Below are 17,821 nucleotides of genomic sequence, written 5' to 3'. Positions count from 1 at the left end.
CTCTCCGCTTGATAATCTAATCTTGTTTTACCGACAAAAACTCCTCATCTAGGGATTAGGGGTTGATGGTTAAAACAAATCAACCCATTGATAAAGTTTAGTCAGCCGAGCCAATCTTGCTGACACAAAGCTAATCAAAATCCAGCCGACCGGTTGCGCCTACTCAATCATGCTGAACGAACTGGCCTTACCGAGCCGAAGCCAACTAAGGCATAGGACCATCAAGGGATAGACTAATATATGTAAAATACCTAAAATATCTAATAACAACCTAATTAAAGTAGGGGCAAAATATAATATCATATATTGTACCATCTTCCGTGTAAATATGAAGAACATTTTATAAGAAATAACTAAAAGATAATATGTTATGTTGCTAATTTTTTTCTCTTTTCTTTTCGATAATATAATCATTGAGATGTGATTCATAGACAATTTAGAATTCAACAAATTTAAATACTTTTAATAATTAAAAAATAAAAAAATTAAATTATAATATATTTAAATTTATTTTATATTAATATTATTTTAAATTAAATGGAGCCTTGGATGACTTGAGTTTGAATACTGAGTTTGATTAATTAGTTTATGGAGTTTAGATTTCGAATCAAGAGCCACAAACCACCTATCAAAGCTCAGCTTGAGCTGGCACTAGCCTGCTTAGCTCACTTAAAATCGGTGAGTCACGAAGTGCTTAAAACATCCATGCCAATAGGGGTGTCAAAAATTGACGTGACACACCAACACAAATCAAACCCGGCTAAAAAAATACAAGTTAGGATTAACTCAAATATTTTTCTAGTTGGGTTGGATAATCAAATTCAACCCGTTTATTATTCGGATTGGTTTGGGTCCATGTTAAACCTGAAAATCTAAAAATAACTTGAATAAGCACGGAAATTTGAGTCGAATTCTGATTGACCCGATTGAGTTGAGCCATTTTCAAACTGGACCCAAACTGGAACTGCTGACCAGAATTACACCTTTGCTTACCAAATATCGCCAATTCTCCTATTTCCCCATCCCCCCCGCCCCCAACCCCGCAGAAAGAAAATGCAGACAGTTACCAAACCTCCACTCTCCGCCAACTCTCTTCCATCGCCGGCGATAGCAGACCATCGCCACCATCTTCTGCTTCCCATCAGCATTTGTCCCACCACCATCCATCAGTTCAAGCAACTCCACGCTCAGGTCCTGCGCTCAGGCCATGACAATTCCTTCTCCTTTCTCCTGTCTAAACTCCTCTCTTTTCCCTTTTCTTCCCCTCCGTCTCTCGACTACATCCTCACCGTGTTCCTCCACTCCCCACATCTCGACACACGCATATGTCACCGCGCACTCCGTACCTTCTCTCGCGCCCCCGATGGCCCTCGCCGAGCTCTCATTGCCTACGCTTGCATTCGGCGTTCGGAAGTTGAGGTTGACCGGTTTATGTTTCCAACGTTGCTTAGCGCTGCTGCTAAATTTAACGGCGGGGATGGTGTTGCTGCACGGAGGGAGGCTCATGGGCTTGTTCTGAAATTGGGGTTTCTGTCGGATCCGTTCATTCAGACATCGCTTGCAGGAGCCTATGCGGCTGGTGGAATGGTGGAAGATGCCCGCAAGGTGTTTGATAGAATGCTATACAAGGACGTGGTCGCTTGGAACGTAATGCTGGACTGGTAAGAGTGGTTTCTAATGCTCCATTGGATGTTGAAATTTACTGTTTCGTATATGAAGACTGCATATCTGAAATCTTGTTTCTGAACTTTTGAGTCAATGAACGCTACCAAATTTATCCTTTTTTTTTAAGTCTGCTCTAAGCTAATTGACCAACTTATTGCTTTGTTCCCCCTCCAGCTACTACCAGGCTGGGCAGTACGATGACACGCTGATGCTTTTTGAAGCCATGAGAAACTCTGGTTTTGTCCCTGACAATGTGGTTCTTTCCACCATCATCACAGCCTGCGGGCGCACTGGAAATCTGTCCTTTGGCAAAAAAGTTCACTCATTCATGACTGAATCTAAAATCAAGATTGATGATCACATTCAAAGTGCACTCATTACAATGTACTGCAACTGCAACTCAATGAGCACTGCTCAAAACTTGTATGATCAGATGTCTCACAAAAACCTTGTGGCTTCAACAGCCATGATCTTTGGCTACTCCAAGCTTGGAAAGATTGAAATTGCACGCTCAATATTCGATCGAATGCACGAGAAGGACCTTATTTGTTGGAGCGCCATGATTTCAGGTTATGTTGAGAGCGAGCAACCGGTGGAGGCTCTTAAACTATTTAATGGTATGTCGGCAAGTGGAATGAATCCAGACAATATCACAATTTTAAGTGTTATTTCAGCCTGTTCTCATCTGGGTGCCATTGATCTTGCAAGATGGATTCACATCTATGCCAACAAGAATGGTTTTGACGGCATTGTATCGGTCAATAATGCTCTCATTGACATGTACGCCAAGTGTGGAAGCTTGGAAATGGCTCAAACAATTTTTGAAAAGCTTCCTCAAAGAAATGTTATTACTTGGACCACCATGATCACTGGGCTTGCCATGCATGGGGAGGGGAGGTCTGCACTAGAACTTTTTAATGAGATGAAGGCCATGGGATTTGAGCCCAATGGTGTGACTTTTGTGGGTCTGCTCTACGCTTGTAGTCATTCTGGTATGGTTGAAGAGGGACGATGTATGTTCAAGATGATGATTCATGAGCATGGGATTGAGCCAAAGCATGAACATTATGGCTGCTTGGTAGATCTTCTTGGCAGAGCAAAGCTGCTTCAAGAAGCACATGAGCTCATAGAATCCATGCCTTTTCAACCAAATGTGGTGGAGTGGGGGTCACTTCTGTGGGCGTGCCAGATCCATGGAAATATTGTGCTGGGCAAACTTGCAGCGAAGAAACTTTTGGAGCTTGACCCAGGGCATGATGGCGCTTATGTCCTTCTGTCTAACATTTATGCAAAAGCTAATCGATGGGAGAAAGTTGAAGAGGTGAGGAGGTTGATGAAAGACAGGGCTGTTCCTAAGGAGAAAGGGTACAGTTGGATTGAAATGGATGGTGAAGTGCATGAGTTTCTGGCGGGAGATGACTCCCATTCGAGGTCTGCTGAGATCTATGACAAGTTAGATGAGGTAGTGAAGGCATTGGAAGTTGCAGGCTATTTTCCTGATATTGGGAGTGTGCTGCTCAATCTGGAGGAGGATGAGAAGAGGGCAGCTATTCTCTTACATAGTGAAAAATTGGCCCTCTCATTCGGGCTTATTGGTTTGAATCCGGGCTCATGCATTCGCATAGCGAAGAATCTTAGGGTTTGCAGGGATTGCCACTCTTTTATGAAGCTGGCATCAATAGTTTATAAAAGGGAAATTATTTTGAGAGATAGAACTCGGTTTCACCACTTCATGGATGGCAATTGCTCATGTAGAGAATTCTGGTGAATTTTCACCATGCACTGGTGTATGATACGGTAAAGCTAATTTATTTGTACATTTAATTTCCACAACTCTTTTTTGTATAAAATTTTCTTTTTGTCAATATTTGACTGGGCCATTCCACAGTGCTTGTGATCATGCATCAATATATAGTGATGCAATTAGTTAAATAACGTTGGTTGAAGCACTTAATTAATATAAAGTTAGGTGTAGATACAAGTAAAATATGGTAGATGCTAATCCATTAATTATAGGGGCGTTTACATACATACCACTGAATTCCTACGTGTTTACATTTATACGACCCAAAGCTTACATAAGCAAGGTGGAATATATGTGAAAATTAAAGTATAAGTGGTACATATGTACATACATAGTAATTAAGTAGTATGTATGTACATCTTCCTAACTATAGTTATATAATACTACAATAAAGATTTGAAATCATCAAATTGCTATATATGCCCATCAAATCAGTTCTAAGCCAACTAACACTATTCATTAAAGCGCAAGCCATAAGTTCTAGCATATGAAATCATAACATGTATTCAGACCCAATATAGCAGCACAGCTTACTGAACGCTAGAGACCTGCTGTAAAGTAAAACCATTGCTAAAATCAAAGGAAAAATATATCATCAACCCTTGTCTTACAGAGCTTTAGAATGTAATGATACCTGCTACAAAATCTGAAAATTTCAGAACAAAATTCTCATAAGAAATGAGACCTCCGAAATATCCTCTCCCCTATGTTGGGTGCATTAAATTACTATCTTCAGGGGGGTAGAAAGCATGAGAAATAGAACCAAGGGTTAGAAGTCTCGAAGTTTGCTGCTTCATTAGATTAAACATCTTAATGAATCTCAATCGGAGCACGTCCAATGCGGCTGGAAGCATTTTCCAATCCTCAAACATTGCCCTCCTCTTATACTCTACAACCCAAGTATTACCTTCCAACTGCATGGCTACAGTCATCCGTCTCTGCAAGGTCCATGAGCTTCCATTTCCAGTTCTAGAGATTGCGTCCAGCTTCCCATCGGACCACTGATCAACAAAAACAACAAATGATGATAAAACTGATCGTATAGGCATTTTCTGTCTTAGCTTTGTTGAGAAGATGACTGTTGAGAAGATGACAAATACAAGGACTTGTATATGGAAAGAGAGTGAGCATAGAAAGAAGAAAATAAAGAGGTTATATTACAACCATAAAATATTTCTAATCTACTTTAGTATTCTTTTCTAATTTAGCATTTTCCTATTATTAAACTTCCTCACTAAATACAGCTTACATATTAATGTATTCTAGTTTGATACAAATGCTGGAAAAAAATGGGAGATTTTATTTACTAATTGATATTCGTTGAAGATATGCTGAGTTATATAGTATTTTTTAAAAGATGATACCTCTGATGAAATGACAATCCACTTCAACATGCTTAATATATTCAGGGAAGATAACATTGATAACAATATTGACTGATTATCACAATTAAAAATCATAGGATGAGATATAGGGAAACCAAATTCTTCTGCAAGAGTTTTAAGTCGCATGAATCATGAACCTATACTGAACTCAACTAGATCCAATTACAATAGTCTATTTCATACTCCTCTATGATATGTGATTTACGCACACAAAGAAACGGCATCATTAGGTGGACTTCCCATGCTTAATAGATTTAACATAATTAGCATCAGACATTTTCAATTCTTAAATAGTATGTTTATTATAAACTTTAACTTTTCCTTGAAGATTTTTTATGTATATCAAGAATCTTAAAGCCACAAAGATTTTTTTATGTATATAAAAAATCTTAAGCCACCCTCATAGTGTAATGATTGATTATATCGACATAACTCAAGCGTTACGAATGGGGAGGCAAGGGATGCAAGTGTTTTATACTTATAGGGAGAAACAAAACCCCCATTTTGAACTGGAACAACTTCAACGCCCTGAGAAGCAAGTAGAGACAAGCCACATTCCATTGAATTAACCGTTGATTCCCTAAACAAGCCCTAGGTTAGGAATCACGTGCGTAGCCAAACCCCTTGCGGAGCCGACCGATTTCCTGTTGCAAACCTTAGATATAAATCTTAGCGGGTTGGAATCCCAATTTCCCATTGCTTTGTCATTCCGAAACTTTCCTTGGAAGGGTTGGGATGCTTGGATTTTGTAAAGTGAGAAAAAATTTGTAGCTACCTCACCTTACAAAATAACGGGAGTTGTGATATAAGAAAATCTTTGTAACTAGCCCATCACGCAACATTGTGGGGAGTTCCCTTATAGGGACCCGAAGGTGAAACTCCCCACACACCTTGCCAAAGCAGGAGTCAGTTATGCCGCACATCCAAGTGCTAAATCTTAGGTGCCTATGTGAGATCTTTAGCATGAGTATGACTCACTATTGTTTGTAATCATTTGCACCATATCATGTTACATTTCATGCATCAAACTTTCTGCAGCGATCGTCGCTCCAGCCCCATCAGCATCACTTTCTGCCTCGATCGACCGTCCCGACCCGGTCAACATCACTTTCTATCTCGACCAGCCGCCCGACCTGGTCGACATCACTTTCTGCCTTGACTGGCCACCCCGACTCGGTGGACATCACTTTTGCCTCAACTGGAAACCCCGACCTGGTCGACCGATCATTTTGGTCCGACCGGCCACCCCGGCCCTGGCAACCGACCACTTTGGTCCTACCGGCCGGCCCGACTCTGTCGACCGTTTTGGTTCGACTGGCCCCCCAACCAGGTCAACCGATCACTTAGGTCCAACCGACAACCCCAACTGATCATTTGCATAGTGCATGTTTCACATGTGCATTAGTGTTTGTTTGTTTGCTTGCACGGTGCATTATACTCTGTATGTGTTTGTCATTTACATGTGTGTTTGGTCGTTATTGGGGCACTATGCCCTTATGATCGAAGGAATTGAGGTCTGCTTTGGAGACAACGTCGTATTTGAGTGAAGGAAAGGAATCGACAATGAGTAGAAGCCGTGTGCGGAAGAAGAAGCACTCGTGTATCTCGTATGGAGGAGGAGATGAGTTGTGTCGTGCGAGATAAGGAGAAGGAAAAGGAAGACTCACCTGCGAGTGCCGAAGCTGAAGTCCTGCATGCTTTTTTGTGTGTTTGGGGACCTAACACGAAGAGGAAGAAGAAAAGGGAAGTGACTTGATGCATCATAGGGATTGGGAAAGAGCCGAGCTTCATAAGGTAAATGATAATATTTGGGTTTTATGTTTTTAATTATATAAATTGTTTTAATTTAAAAGTGTTATTAAGTTAATAATAAAACTTTATGAATTATTAATCAGTTGTTTAACTATAATAATTATGAAAGTAATAATAGATAAATAATATTAACAACTTGATCAAAGTTAAGGATATAATTAGCAACTATTTATTATGAATGAGAGATTTAAACTAGAATAGGGTATGTTAAAATAAGATTAGATTAAATAAAGATAATGAAATAAGTGCAAAAATTAAATGATTAATAATCTAATTAAAACAATGTCAATTTAAAATTTAAAACTATTACAATCATTAATTAAATAAAATGAAATTTAAATAAGTAAATGAATAGAAATTGGGATGTTAGGATTTAAGTGGATGAATAGAAATTGGGATGTTAGGATTTAAGTGGATTAGTATATATTAAATTAGAAAAATGAATGTTGTTATAGGCATAAAATAACCATTTGAGCATTGAATTTGTTATTGTGAATTTTTTCTATAGGTATCAAATTGAATAAGTCGAAGTCAGAGTAAAAGATTGAAAATCTAAAAGTAAATTATACGACATTGAGATGATTACTCTTATTTCTAAGCTATGCTAGTTTTTTTATTTCTTCTAAATTGAATTCATTGATAGTTTCAAAAACTTAATTATGTGATTTTACTTTGATTTATACGCTCTTTTAGTTGTTGGTCATATCAATGTAATGAAAATATATTTTTAGAAATACTACTATTATGCACTGTTTAAAGGTATATAAATTATATCGAATGAAATTTGATAAATATATGAATGATATGAGCTACATAGAGTGATTCTATGTAAATGTTGACTATTATGAATTTCACCACTTTATGGTAATAGTGAGAAAATGTTAAGATACTCGTGTCGGTAAATAAAAAATGTCATTGATATTGATGCCCCTTTAAGTTTTACATGATGCTCTTGTGTTGATTTTATAGAAATAAAATAATATATATATACTATTGATATGATAAAATACATTGAATGTTTTAAACTAGTGCGAATGATAATGATCATATCTAGAAAAAAAACAATCTAATCTTTTTATATTGATTTATATTAATTATGATCAACATGCATATTATTTTTTTATTACGTTATTGTAGTTTAGAAGTAGATGTATTCATTGACTTTTGTAGCTCATCATTGTTTTAAATTAACTTTTCATGGTTAAGCTTTTGTGTGAAGATGAATAATAGAGTAGGAAATATCTATAAAAGGCGTGGACAACCCAAGTTAGGCAAATTTACCATTTGTTTAATTTAATTTTTAAATTTGTAGTGATACTTTCATTTTGTTTGGGGATAATTAAATATTAGTTATAAAAAATTTGATTATTATTGTTTGACCATTGGTTTCAGTCTTGAAAAATTTCAAACCCCAAGCCGCGTCGTGACACACCATGCTTCCTCTTTAACTTTTGCATATGTTGACTAAACATACCAACATTAAAGAATATATTAGTTCAAATGATAGTGAGATAGATTTGCAAACCACTAGTTTCTAGTAAGAAGCATCTTTAAATTTTTCATCATTATTGACTGATAACAGATAATTCATGGGAGAGATGACGTGAAATGCACCAAAGAATAATTTCTTTAAGGTCTATAAATATTTCCTTTGTGAGAGAGAAACAACTTCCTTATTTTATGTAAACTCGATGCCAAGAATGTAGAAGAATGCTTTCTGAAAATGATGTTTTATTACATTAATGTTGGAAGCATCATTCTAAATGAGAAGAATGTTATTATTATGCCACAAAGAGGATTGCTAATGCCGAAAAAAGAATGTCAGATGAAGACAAAATGATCGGTTATTCTACTCTAAAGACCGAGATCAATATTAAAAGCTTGGCGAACCAAATGAGGATTTTTGTTTTAAGCCCTATATAGCTTTTCAATGTGTTTGGATGTTAGACACCCCTAAGCAACATATCCCAAATGTTTCTTCGTAGAAATAAGTTTAGAGAAATCCCAATAGAAAAAAGGCATTGTTGACCTCCTAAGCAACATATCCCAAATGTTTTTTCATATAATAAATTTAGAGAAATCCCCATAGAAGAAAAACATTGTTGACCTATTGTTGGATTAAGGGTACATCCTTGATTAAGGCAACACAGATAAGAAGATGAACAAAATTGAGCTGAGTTATTAGGGATAAGGTTTTGAAGTAGTGAATGCCATATACTATCATGTATAACCTTTGAGAACCAAATGAGCGTTTTAGTAGTGAAGAAATCCTTTTGGATGAAATTCAACAAGAAGAGTGGAGTTACATGAAATGATTTAACCTATATGAGGGCGCAACTGGATGCCAAGTATGAAGATGTAGAAATGTACCCATTTCAACATCCATGGCATACTTCTAATTAGGATCGAATAGAACTCAATAAGGACGCATGGGAATACACTAAATCAATGAGGAGATGTAGATAAATGAGCAAAGGGATATGAGAATGTCAACATAAAAGAATAAAGGCAACTTAATGAAAGGAAGGGGGATAAATGATTAAAGGACAATAAAAAACTTAATGGGTAGTCAAGGCAATGACGTGCAATTTTATACAGAGCAATTATCAATTGGGTATTTCAGGGCTTTGATTTTGGTGGATGCTCATCCTTAGTAAAATGAGTTACTTGAGGAGGTAGATGAGATCGGTGAGTATAATAAACCTCCAACGGAGCTAAAGCAAACTCGAGAGCATTGGATGGAAATGGAATAATCATAGAGATGTGATAGGGCATATAACAGGAGAGTAATAGGGGAAAGCCTTAAGAAAGGGGCATCAATGTAAAACTTGTTAATTTATCAATAGATTATAGCATTGATAACTTCTCTTAGTTTGAAGATAGCCTAGAAAGATATATTTAGTTACATAAGAGGAGAATTTGTTTTGCATGAAGATAATTGATAAAAATATATATAATCGAAGATTTAAAAAAAGACAAAAAAAAGTGCATGTTGATAAATGAGCGAAAATGGATAGTCACCACCTAAAATAATGGATGTTACACAATTGATTAAACAAATAACAAGAGAATATTGTTTTAATCAAATGCATAAAGAATAAGACGACTGATGTATAATTTTGTTATCAACACAAAACTGATGAAATTGATATTGCATATATGTAGGAGCGTCATCTGTTCAAATAAGTTCAATTTCATTAAGCAATTGAACTTTCTTCTTCTGCTTGAATATAAAAAGCACTTCTAATTGATTTTTCAACAAATAAATTCATGTAACCCAAACTGGTCATTTATAAAATAAAAATATTAAATAATATCTAAGTGAGTGAACATAGAGTTTGATCCTCATATATTAGGATGAATTGTTAAATGATGTACTACTAGACATAAACTAGACATATCAAAGAGCTGATCAGTCGTGTTCGCTACATTCACAAGCCTTACAATGGAAGATGCATCAAATTAGGAAAAGAAGTTAGAACAAGTATAAAACCACAAAATTGGTTAGGAGGATGGCCAAGAAGATGTCATTAATAAGTGAAATGGAGAAGGATGATGCCGTAGAAGTATCATTGATAAAATAGTAAGTGTCTCTAACTTTGACATCTTGTATAAAAGGTTGATAGAAAATTGTGAACATACAAAACATTATTTAAAGTTAAGAAGGAGAGGACTCAATAAACTTATCTTCAGAGACAAGGGAGGATGATCCATCAACAATAACGAAATGTGAGAATATTGCCATGATATGAGATGAAAATAACTTTCAAATACCATATCATGTGAGAAGATTCGCTAGAGGCTAATACCACATGGGAGCATTAGGTAGTTCATTATGTTATTCTTCAATAAGAGATACCGAACCATCGAACTTTTTGAATATGATAAAAGCTATGATGAAGACATGTTGAGCTGTTGGGGAATGCTTAAGTTTTTTTTTTCCTATTATTCATCCGCGGTACCTCAACCACCTTGTATTACAACAACAAAACTTAGGAGTAGTTTGATCGTGCTCAGAAAAAGACAATGTAGATAATTTTATGACTCGAAGATTTTGAGAGCGAGCACTCAGAGATTTTGGAGAATACAAAGTCAACCATAAATTGAGGCTGAACAAATTATAGGGATGGATAAAGACTATTGAGGAGTTTGACCCAAATTTTTTTTTTTTTTTCCTTCCTACCAAGAAAAAACATTAAATGGTTAAAACTTAAAAAGAGATATCAAAGAAGTTAACTTTATATTCCCTACAAAAAATTGATGTGCTTCTAAATAAATTTTTACATTGAAATGAGAAGTCTCGGTAAAATGTATGCTTGAGAAAAATTACTACCCTAGAAGTAGGTAGAACCAAGAAATCCCATATTCCTTTGACATTCTCCTAAAACATAAAATTAGAAGTGGAGGGTTTGAGGCTATGGAGCATCCATATAAGAATGCATAATCAGAAGCTTAACATTTGTTGATGTCCATGTGATTAAGTTTCTCATTAATCTCTATAAGGAAATAAAAACCTCAAGGACATAAAAGGTAGTTGGTACAATTGATTTTGGCATGTATCTCGATTGTGGATAGTTATGGGAATTCTGTATTGATTTGGTTAACAATTTTTTTAATAGAATTCTAAAAACTAAGTGGATACCAAATGATTAGAGAAGAAATATTTTACCACTAATATTTAAGAATAAATTGAATGTTTAAGACGTGATAACTACATGGGAATTAAATGTATGAATCATATAATGAAGATATGGGAGCAAGTAAGGGAACATATACTTAGAAAGTAACATTAATTTCAAAGAGTCAATTTGATTTCATGCCGAAAAATAGCTACTATAGAAAAAAAAATTAAGTTAAGTTTTTTATTGGAATTGTATAGATAAAACAAAAATGATCTTCCCATGTTTTTGTAACCCCAAGAGTGTATATAAATGAACACCATAAATTTTTTTTTGGTGTTCTTTAAGTAGGAAATATATGTCTCGATTGTGGACAATTATGGGGATACTGTATTGATTTGGCTAACTTTTTTAATGAAATTCTAAAAACTAAGTGGATACCAAATGAATAGAGGAGAAACATTTTAACACTAATATTTAAGAATAAATTCAATCTTTAAGATGTGATAACTACATAAGAGTCACACGTATAAATCATATAATGAAGATATTGGAGCAAGTAATGAAACATATACTTAGAAAGTAACATTAATTTTAAAGAGCCAATTTGATTTCATGCCAAAAAATAACTACTGCAAAAAAAAATTATGCTAAGATTTTTTTTGGAGTTGTATAGATAAAACAAAAAGGATCTTCCGATGTTTATGTTACCCCGAGAGTCTATATAATTTAAAATCATAAAAACTCAGTATTCTTTAAGAAATGTATGTCACATATATGTTGATAATGTTAAATATACATATGATGGAGCCCTCATTAGTACAATTAAGTAATTATGAAGTGATCCAAAAGTTTTCAATTATAGTTGGTTTATATCAATGATCAATGTTGAATCCATGTTTTTAATATTATTTATGGAGATGCTTACAAAGGATATTCAAAAAGAGGCGCCCTGATACATACCTTTACATTATATGGCATATAATTTTAATGAATGTGTTAAAAACTATCATTCAATTTTATTAGAAGGCAATACAATATTTATGTATGGACACTAAGTATCTTGAATCTACTATAAAGAAGAATGATATAACTTTTAGAGTTAAGATTGAATGGTTAAAACAAAAATGTAAAGGATAAGGTTATCTAAATAAGCCCTTACCCAAGCTCCACAATGGCAGGAACACTATAAACTGGGCATGACAATAAAAAATGACAGTTACATAATAATATTTCATATACCTTAACTATCTTATATGTAAGGCTGTGCAAAAATGATGATTGATCCAAAAATCCTGATCAAACTGACTATATTGGTTGTTTTATTTCGACTTAGTTTAGGTTTAATATTTTGTCTATTTTATGGCAGTGAGCTCACAATTGTTTTGTTATTCACCTACAACACCTAAACCTAATAAACATCTTGAATCCTCAATCAGTCTCATAAACTCTTTTGGTTTGGCATAGGAATAGTAGGTGATTGATCTTCATTTATGGGCTTCTATTTTTGAGCAAAAAATGAATTGTTTCTAGTGTATCAGGCCCGTGATTGTTTTCACTGTGCTCACTCCCTAATAAATGACTTGAGTCCTTGGTTCTACTTAGATTAGTCAATGAGATTTATGGCTCTAATAGGTTTTGATAGCTTTTAAACATGGTTGAGCAAGGTTCAAGAGTGCAACTATTATAATGGCTACATGTGATTGACTGGGCTTTTAGAGCATAACACTTAATGATGTTAAAAAAAAAATTCATTGAATGAAGATGATGGCAAATGAGAAAACGTCCATGTGATGAGATTGGTAATACATGTGAGAGTTTGGGTTTAGTCCCAAATTGGAGTATTAACAAAGTAGTTTGCATAAAAATATCAACTGATTGACCCTCACTTGAAAGCTTAAAGTTTTGGGTTGAAAACAAATATGAGCATTGGTGCATCATAATCTCTAACAACCACCACAATACTCCTCTTTCACATTCAAATCCTACTTTTAGATTCCGATTATGATAATTGATGATTGTTTGTCCAAGTTCTTTCTCTTTGGCTTCATGCCTTCTACGTGTGACTAGTTTTACCCTGACTTTGGGTCTTTTATTTCTTCAACCTCTTTAAGATTTAAATAAATTTTAATTGGATAACTTGCTTCATTAAAAAATGATTATTGCTTAGATTGTTCACTAAAAAACATTTTGATACCTTCCTAACTAATATCAACGTTTTACTTTTTAATTTCAATTTGATACTTTTCTTGCCTCTTTTTATCCCAGGTTATCATTATGTACTTTACTACATATTTACTTCATTTGAATTTATAATTTTGAGGTCGTTAATGCAGGAATATATATGTGGCTCTGCTCTTTTTGCAGTGAATGATTGCCTCCGACATGTTTGATTTTATTCTATTTATACTATTTTAATTTAGTTTAACACATTGAGGGCAATCAATTTGCAAATTATTTTAATGTTTTGTTTTGTTATAATCAAAATGCACAATTTGACCTGCTCATTTATCCTACACTTTTTTCTATACCTCGCGATAATGATTCATTAATTTATAACAAATTAGTTCATACCAAAGCATTCAAAACCATTTTAAATCAAACAAATTCAAGAATTGAAATATTGATTCGATTGGCTCAAATTGCCATTAAGGAATTGAGCCTTCAATTTGACACTTTTCTCGTCTCTTTTTGTCCCAGGTTACCATTATGTACTTTACTACATATTTACTTCATTTGAATTTATAATTTTGAGGGCGTTAATGCAAGAATATATATGTGACTCTGCTCTTTTTGCAGTGAATGATTGACTCCTGGCATGTTTGATTTTATTCTATTTATATTATTTTAATTTAGTTTAACACATTGAGGGTAATCATTTTGCAAATTATTTTAATGTTTTGTTTTGTTACAATCAAAATGCACAATTTGACTTGCTTATTGATCCTACACTTTTTTATATACCACACAATAATGATTCATTAATTTATAACAAATTAGTTCACACCAAAGCATTGAAAACCATTTAAAACCATTTTAAATCAAACAAATTCAAGAATTGAAAATATCGATTCGATTGGCTCAAATTGCCATTAAGGAATTGAGCCTTATATTTTTGACATATTATATTATATGCCCGATAAAAAAAAATGGCGATGACACTTAAACTTCTTATGCGCTGCACTTCTCTTATAAGTAACTGAGTTCGGAGAAAAGGGCTTAGAGAAAATTCACAAAAAAAAAAAAAAAACTAGAATAAAGAGGCGATGCACTAATCAATAAAGGTACAAGATGCAAGAGTTTCCTACTCTTGCAACCGATCAAGATATAAAAATCACTACTCGAAAGATTAGCGAAGAAAGGAGACCCTAGATGTCACTACCAACAATGGAGGGATACAGTTGCCACAACCCAACGCCATAGATATACATACTTATCCCCATCTGGGAAATACAAAGGGAGCGCAGTTCTTTACAAAACTCAATTGAGCAAAAAGTTCCCCTAATACAAAAATGACCATATTTATGATCAATAAGGGACCTAAACCTAATAAAATGAAACAGAATAAAATAACCATGTCGTTATTAGGAGTGGGCAACAACCCTAACCCTAGAGAGAGGGCCTACCGACCCTCCCCCACTTGAAACAAACAGGTTTTGGGTCACCTCCTTGCATCAACATACAAGGGTTGGTGGAGTTTCGACCTCATCTATTGAAACATCTGACTTCTCATGATATGGCGTCAAACAGGCCGCTTTGATGGTGGTAGAGTTGTCGTAATCTTCTAAGATTGGAGGCCCTTCAACTTTAGACACTTGTCTCCTCAATGACATGACTAGGGTTTAGGTTTGTGATGTGAAAGAGGGTGTATGAGACTAATTTAGGATGCATTAAAACTATTTAAGGTTGCTTATTTTGAAAATTAACAAGGAGAATTAGGGTTAGGTCAAGATTTGACTATGATTTGGTGAGATTAGGTTTGAAGGTGAAAGAGACTGTATGGATTGATTTAAGGTGCAAAATAAATGTTTGGGGTTGCTGATTTTGAAAATCAGTAAGGGGGAATTAGCATTAGTTCTGGCTATAATTTGATGGGTATAGGTTTGAGAGATGAAAAAGGGTGTATGGAGCTAGGGTGCGGAAAAAAACATTTAGAGCTGCAAATCTTGAAAATCAACAAGGGAAAATTAGGGTTACATCAAGATTTGGCCATGGTTTGGTGGGTTTAGGTTTGGGAGGATTTTGGTAACTCTAGGATGGAATTCATGTTAGACTAGCTTTGATATCAAATGATACCGGTGAAGGGGAGTCGTAGAAGATTAAACAAGAACAACCAAGAAAGCAATCCGAGATAAAAAAAAAACCAGAACAAAGACGAGACACAATAATTAAATAAAAGATATAGGATACAAGAGTTTCCTACTATTACAACTGATCAAGATGCAGAAATCACAACCCAAAAAGTTGATGAAGGAAAGAGACTCGAGATATCACCACCAACAACGGAGAGATACAATTGCCACCACTTAATACATTAGATACATACTCATCCCCACCTCAAAATCACAAAGGGAGCGAAGACACTCACAAATGAACAAAAAAGTCCCTAATACAATAAACAACTATATATTTATAATAAATAAAGGCCTAAACCTAATACAAGCAAATAAATGAAAATATCATTGCTGCTATTAGGAGTGGGCGACAACCCTAGGCCTAGAGTGAGGGCCGACTGACCCTCCTCCCACTTGGAACAAACCGGTCAGGGGTCCCCTCCCCTCTGTCCCACTTGGCACTAACCGTTTCGGGGTCCCCTCCCCTCCCCGAGACATAAACAGGAAGTAATGCTGAAAAATAGGAAAATTATGGCCTTAAATGAAGTTGAGTGAACTAAAATTCCTATTAATACTGCTAATTGTAAGAACAAACTAGTCAATGGAATGTTTTCCCCTCCATTTTAGGCCGTATTTTTCATACTCTTTAGCATTAACCTATAACATGACATCAGACAGTTACATTAAAAGGAAGATTTACATACATACCTCTCAGTTCCTATGTATTTACTTATTTAACACCTGAACTTCAATTTTACATACAGATCACCTTATCTATGCATGAAAAAGTGTTTTTTACCTTTTGAAATGTTAAAATGGTGGTATTTTTGATGTGATATAAAAAAATTTGGGTGGTGTAAATATAAAAATTAAAGTTCAGGAGTTAGATATGTAAAAACATAGGAATTGAGTGTATGTAAAGATTGCTCCGGAAAAAAAAGACAGGCACCTCTGTAATCTTTCCTGAAAGGAGCGCAAGTGATCTAGAATAAAACCCGGTTGAGATCAGGCCAGATGTTCGCAGAGGGCTTCCCCAGACACTCACTTCCTCTGCCATGGAGTCGTATACAACGCATCTGAAGTGGAAGAACTGACGACCTGCCTGTTAGAAAATATTTTCAGAGAAAGAAACAGAAAAATGCAATCTTTGAGCCTTTTAAGGATAGTTTTAAAGCATCGAGATACATTTTCATTGCACAAAAAACAAGTTTCAACAACTGGTATGTGGTATATGCAAACAAAACGAGAAACCTTTTAATTTATCTATTTATTTTGACAAATTGAGACAAAAGAATGACATCAACAAGAAAGAAATTTACTTGTTTCATTTTCCAGGCAGTGTTCAAAGAGCTGCAATTTAAGACTCCTCCATCAACGACCTCTGCAACCTTCAGCTCCAAAATCCTTAACCTCGCTCTCAAATCCGCGGCTTGACATCCAGAATCCTCTACAAATTGCTCCAACATTTCCATCGTCAATTTAGGACCAAATCCCTCCATTACAAACTTCAGTTCTACCGCTGCGAAGAAGAGAATCCCTGCAAAAACCATCAGTTTCCAAAGCCCTAGAACACAAAATCCGCCCTTATTACCCGAAATTCCCCGAATATGTGGCCGAGATTTAGCCGTTGATTCAATGGGAGGTGTGAGGGAGAATGATTGAGTTGGAATGAGGTGGTCGGGGGTAGCCGGAGGTGTCGCAGGTTCCATCACCGGCCGCGGCGGAGGTGTCGCCGCTCTTTTGCCTACAGAAGTCGCCACTCTTTTGCCTACAGAAGTCGCCGCTCTTTTGCCTAAAGAAGAGATTTTTGTGATGGAGCTTCCGGTGGGAATGAGGTCTAGGGTTGCATTGATGCTTGCTAAGCAGATTTTGCAGTCGCAGTTGGTTTCCTTCCGGCAACCAGGGAAGTAGCTGCTGCTATCGGCTCGGCCTTCCGAACGGTGCCGTGCAGCGGCGGCCGTGAAGGAGGGCGCCGCCGTAGTGATCGCCGGCGGTTTTGAGGAGGCGCTCGCCGGCGTTTTTGAGGAGGCGCCGGAAGAAATACTGGAGCTTTTCATCCTCCGAACTCCTTTCCGCTCTCTGGATTTTTGTTGTTGTGTTCAAATCTGTTAGGGTTACTTTGTCTGCCAGTTTTTGAATTTCGGAATTTTGCAACGTTCGGAACCTGAGACCCCGCATGGGAGTTTTTTTTAATAGTAATAT

At 35.7% G+C, this 17,821-nt stretch overlaps 2 protein-coding genes across 2 annotated transcripts; one reads left to right on the top strand and one right to left on the bottom strand.

Annotated features, from left to right (window-relative positions):
* The first annotated feature begins 1,045 nt into the window (after positions 1 to 1,045).
* Positions 1,046 to 17,032, top strand: LOC110031725 (pentatricopeptide repeat-containing protein At4g14820). Its single transcript, XM_020735088.1, has 3 exons — positions 1,046 to 1,661; positions 1,840 to 3,462; positions 16,955 to 17,032. The coding sequence occupies exons 1-2, from the start codon at positions 1,054 to 1,056 to the stop codon at positions 3,431 to 3,433; spliced, it is 2,202 nt and encodes a 733-aa protein (XP_020590747.1). The 5' UTR covers positions 1,046 to 1,053; the 3' UTR covers positions 3,434 to 3,462; positions 16,955 to 17,032.
* On the bottom strand, positions 3,844 to 17,676 carry LOC110031557. The gene is made up of 3 exons (XM_020734806.1): positions 16,939 to 17,676; positions 16,569 to 16,721; positions 3,844 to 4,470 (listed from the first exon to the last, which is right to left on the bottom strand). The coding sequence occupies exons 1-3, from the start codon at positions 17,674 to 17,676 to the stop codon at positions 4,174 to 4,176; spliced, it is 1,188 nt and encodes a 395-aa protein (XP_020590465.1). The 3' UTR covers positions 3,844 to 4,173.
* Between the last annotated feature and the right edge of the window lie 145 nt (positions 17,677 to 17,821).

This window comes from Phalaenopsis equestris, unplaced genomic scaffold (genome assembly GCF_001263595.1).
Source record: "Phalaenopsis equestris unplaced genomic scaffold, ASM126359v1 Scaffold000840, whole genome shotgun sequence".
Classification (NCBI taxonomy): Eukaryota; Viridiplantae; Streptophyta; class Magnoliopsida; order Asparagales; family Orchidaceae; genus Phalaenopsis; species Phalaenopsis equestris.
This window is presented reverse-complemented; position numbering and strand designations above follow the sequence as displayed.

What these genes read in the sequence shown, in the direction of transcription:
- LOC110031725 (XM_020735088.1), top strand. Translation starts at nt 1,054, where the DNA reads ATGCAGACAGTTACCAAACCTCCACTCTCCGCCAACTCTCTTCCATCG. An exon ending in TGGAACGTAATGCTGGACTG is followed by an intron (nt 1,662 to 1,839) that starts GTAAGAGTGGTT and finishes TTCCCCCTCCAG; the next exon opens with CTACTACCAGGCTGGGCAGT.
- LOC110031557 (XM_020734806.1), bottom strand. Translation starts at nt 17,676, where the DNA reads ATGAAAAGCTCCAGTATTTCTTCCGGCGCCTCCTCAAAAACGCCGGCG. An exon ending in CTGCCTGGAAAATGAAACAA is followed by an intron (nt 16,722 to 16,938) that starts GTAAATTTCTTT and finishes ATTTTCTAACAG; the next exon opens with GCAGGTCGTCAGTTCTTCCA. An exon ending in TTTCAGGAAAGATTACAGAG is followed by an intron (nt 4,471 to 16,568) that starts GTGCCTGTCTTT and finishes TTTGTTGATCAG; the next exon opens with TGGTCCGATGGGAAGCTGGA.